This window comes from Sorex fumeus, unplaced genomic scaffold (genome assembly GCF_029834395.1).
Source record: "Sorex fumeus unplaced genomic scaffold, SorFum_2.1 ptg000007l, whole genome shotgun sequence".
Classification (NCBI taxonomy): Eukaryota; Metazoa; Chordata; class Mammalia; order Eulipotyphla; family Soricidae; genus Sorex; species Sorex fumeus.
The window spans coordinates 4474843-4477938 of record NW_026606064.1 but is presented as its reverse complement, the minus strand read 5'-3'; the positions used below and the strand labels follow the sequence as shown (position 1 = coordinate 4477938).

Below are 3096 nucleotides of genomic sequence, written 5' to 3'. Positions count from 1 at the left end.
TTGCATGCATTATTACAGGCTCTGTGCTAGCATATATTTACAATGTTAAATAATTAACACAATATGTACTATGAATATATCAGCAATGCAGATAACTAACTTAGTAATTTATGAGCAACCAACTAATAAAGCCAAATGAAAAAGACACCAAACAGCATAAAGTTGTACCATTGGTCAATATCTTCTTCTCTTTAAGTGATATAATATCATTGAGCCTTGGTTGTCTTAACCAATTCAGAAATGATTATAAATACTAATATTCCATCTCTTTGGATACTCTGATAGTGATGTGGTCATTATCTCAAAATACTTTGCAAAGCTCTGGGCACAGAAAATTTGCCATGGTTAATAACATTCTCATTCTTCTCCCATTATTCTTCTAGTCTAGTAAGAAAAAATAACCAAACTTTGTCAAATCAAGATAAACAGATTGATAGGGCTGGACTAGCTTACTGATCAGAAGAAAGGAACTGTGGTTATGAAAATTCAAAATTCAAATGATACGAGGTAAAGGTATCCAGTGGAGTCTTGTTGTCAGATAGATGAAATGAGAGCTATGGTAGAGTGCTAAAGGTTTCCTGTGAAATAATGAGATTCTCAAAGGTGGTGGTAAGGTCAGGCTGAAAAGGAGGTGACCAAATAAGAAAAAATGGGCTTAATGCTGAAAGCATTGGCACAGTGATCAGCAAGTGGATTCTGATTTCCTGATCACTTCTGGGGCACTCCCCATGACCCCCCCAAAAAATGAAGAGGTCATTCTCTCTCATTAGCTCATTCGTCTTTAGAAAAATGCACACACACATGCAAAAGCATCTGTGTCTGTGTATAGGTTAATGCATGCATGTGCTTTTACTCATGCAATAGCCCGTTTTATTTTGACTAGTATGAAAATATAGACCTCAGCACATAAAATGTGTTTTATGTATATATATTCTAATGTATATTTTTAGTCCTCAATATCCAACAATGAATAGACTGGCGACTAGCCCTTTAAGAAGCTGAAATTTATCTCTGGGGAGTCCATATTGCTGGATGTTGTAAAAATTGGCAAAAAAAAAAATGACCCCTGAAATTTTAAGTGATTGTGAACAAGTTATATCACCTTATTTTATTTTATTATTTTGCTCTCAGAGCCGCACCCAGAAGTGCTCAAGGAATCACTCCTGGCTATGCTGGAGTTTGAACCCAGGTGAGAGAGGAGCAAAGCAAACACCCCATTAGCTGTACTATCTCTCTGGCCACAAATTAGCGTGTTTAAACAAAACATCGAACAATCTCGCATCTCACATAAAAGCGATTTGAATGTTTATGAATGTCTTTCATTTTTCCCGGTTAGAAGATGGAAGCAGAAAAATAAATGGCTCCAGGGAATCTCACCAGAGTGACTGAGTTCATTCTCATGGGAGTCTCAGACCTTCCAGAGCTCCAGATTCCTCTTTTCTTTGTGTTCCTGGTCATTTATGGACTGACCGTGGCAGGAAACATGGGCATCATCACCCTCACCAGCATTGACGCCCAACTCCAAACGCCCATGTACTTCTTCCTCCGCCACCTGGCTATCATCAATCTTGGCAACTCCACAGTTATTGCCCCCCAAATGCTGGTGAACTTCTTGGTGACGAAGAAAACCATATCTTACTATGGATGTGCTGCTCAGCTGGGAGGATTCTTAGTTTTCATTGTGGCTGAGATTTTCATGCTGGCGGCCATGGCCTATGACCGCTACGTGGCTATTTGCAATCCCCTGCTCTACCTGGCGGTGGTGTCCCCGCAGATCTGCTTCCTCCTGGTCTTCCTCACCTACCTCTACAGTCTGACCACAGCACTCACCGTGTCCTCCTGCGTGTTTTCTGTGTCCTATTGCTCTAACAATGTCATCAATCACTTCTACTGTGACAACGTCCCTCTGTTAGCCTTGGCCTGCTCTGATACTTACATTCCAGAAACCGCAGTGTTTACCTTTTCCGGGACCAATTTGTTTTTCTCTATGATTATTGTTTTAGTATCCTACTTCAACATCATCCTGGCTATCCTGAGGATTCGATCTGCAGAGGGGCGGCGAAAAGCCTTTTCCACCTGCGCTTCTCACATGATTGCTGTCACTGTGTTCTATGGAACTCTCCTCTTCATGTATTTGCAGCCGAGGACCAACCACTCCTTAGATACTGATAAGATGGCCTCGGTTTTCTACACCCTCGTGATACCAATGCTGAACCCCCTCATTTACAGTCTCAGGAACAAGGATGTGAAGGATGCGCTGAAAAGATTCCTGAATAACCCTTGTCAATCTCTCAACCGAATATAAAGTTGGAGCAATAGTCATCCATTGATTTTGAAAATCCGGCTGCTAATTGAGAGGCCAACATGACATATGGTTCTCTTATTCTTTGTTTCTTTTTTAAAAATTTTACTTTATTTTTATTTTTTATTTTTATTAGTGAAACACCATGAGGTACAGTTGCAGACTTACAAATTTTTGTGCTTGGGTTTCAGTTATACAATCATTGAGTACTCATCCCTCCACCAGTGCCCATTCCCCACCTCCAATGCTCCCAGGGTTCTCTTATTCTCAAAAGAAAAAAAAAGTAATCTTCTCATGCCAAACTCAAACATCAAAGGTTGCCCGAAAAAAAGTGCATCATTTTTGATACTGCATTTGATTATGTTCTTATCATGGGAGGAAAACACAAATTTGATAATGTACACAATTCAGATTACAATGGAACTTTATAAAAGGTTTGTATACTTTCTAAATCAAGGAGAGAATACCTGATAACCTGGAGAGGAATATAAGAATCTTTCTTGAGAACATGTCCAAAATTCACAACCTGCTTGTTACAAATGTATTTTGCTCAAATATTAAAAGTCATTTAATTTTCATCATTTTTATCAATTATCAAGTTTTCTAGTTCCATTTTATATTATACTTAAAGTTATTTCATAACAAAAAATAATATCTTAGGAAAAATTTTAAAAAATGTTTCAAATATGTAGAGAAATAGGACATGTGACTAAGTAGGTAAAAATATCTAAAAGAGAATTCTAATTTTTATTCCTTTTCTTTGGTACACATTCACAATGTATGATAATCTTCCA

At 38.1% G+C, this 3096-nt stretch overlaps 1 protein-coding gene across 1 annotated transcript; it reads left to right on the top strand.

Annotated features, from left to right (window-relative positions):
* The first annotated feature begins 1357 nt into the window (after window positions 1-1357).
* On the top strand, window positions 1358-2305 carry LOC130044448 (olfactory receptor 8J2). Its single transcript, XM_056137190.1, has one exon. The coding sequence runs from the start codon at window positions 1358-1360 to the stop codon at window positions 2303-2305; it is 948 nt and encodes a 315-aa protein (XP_055993165.1).
* Window positions 2306-3096: the final 791 nt, after the last annotated feature.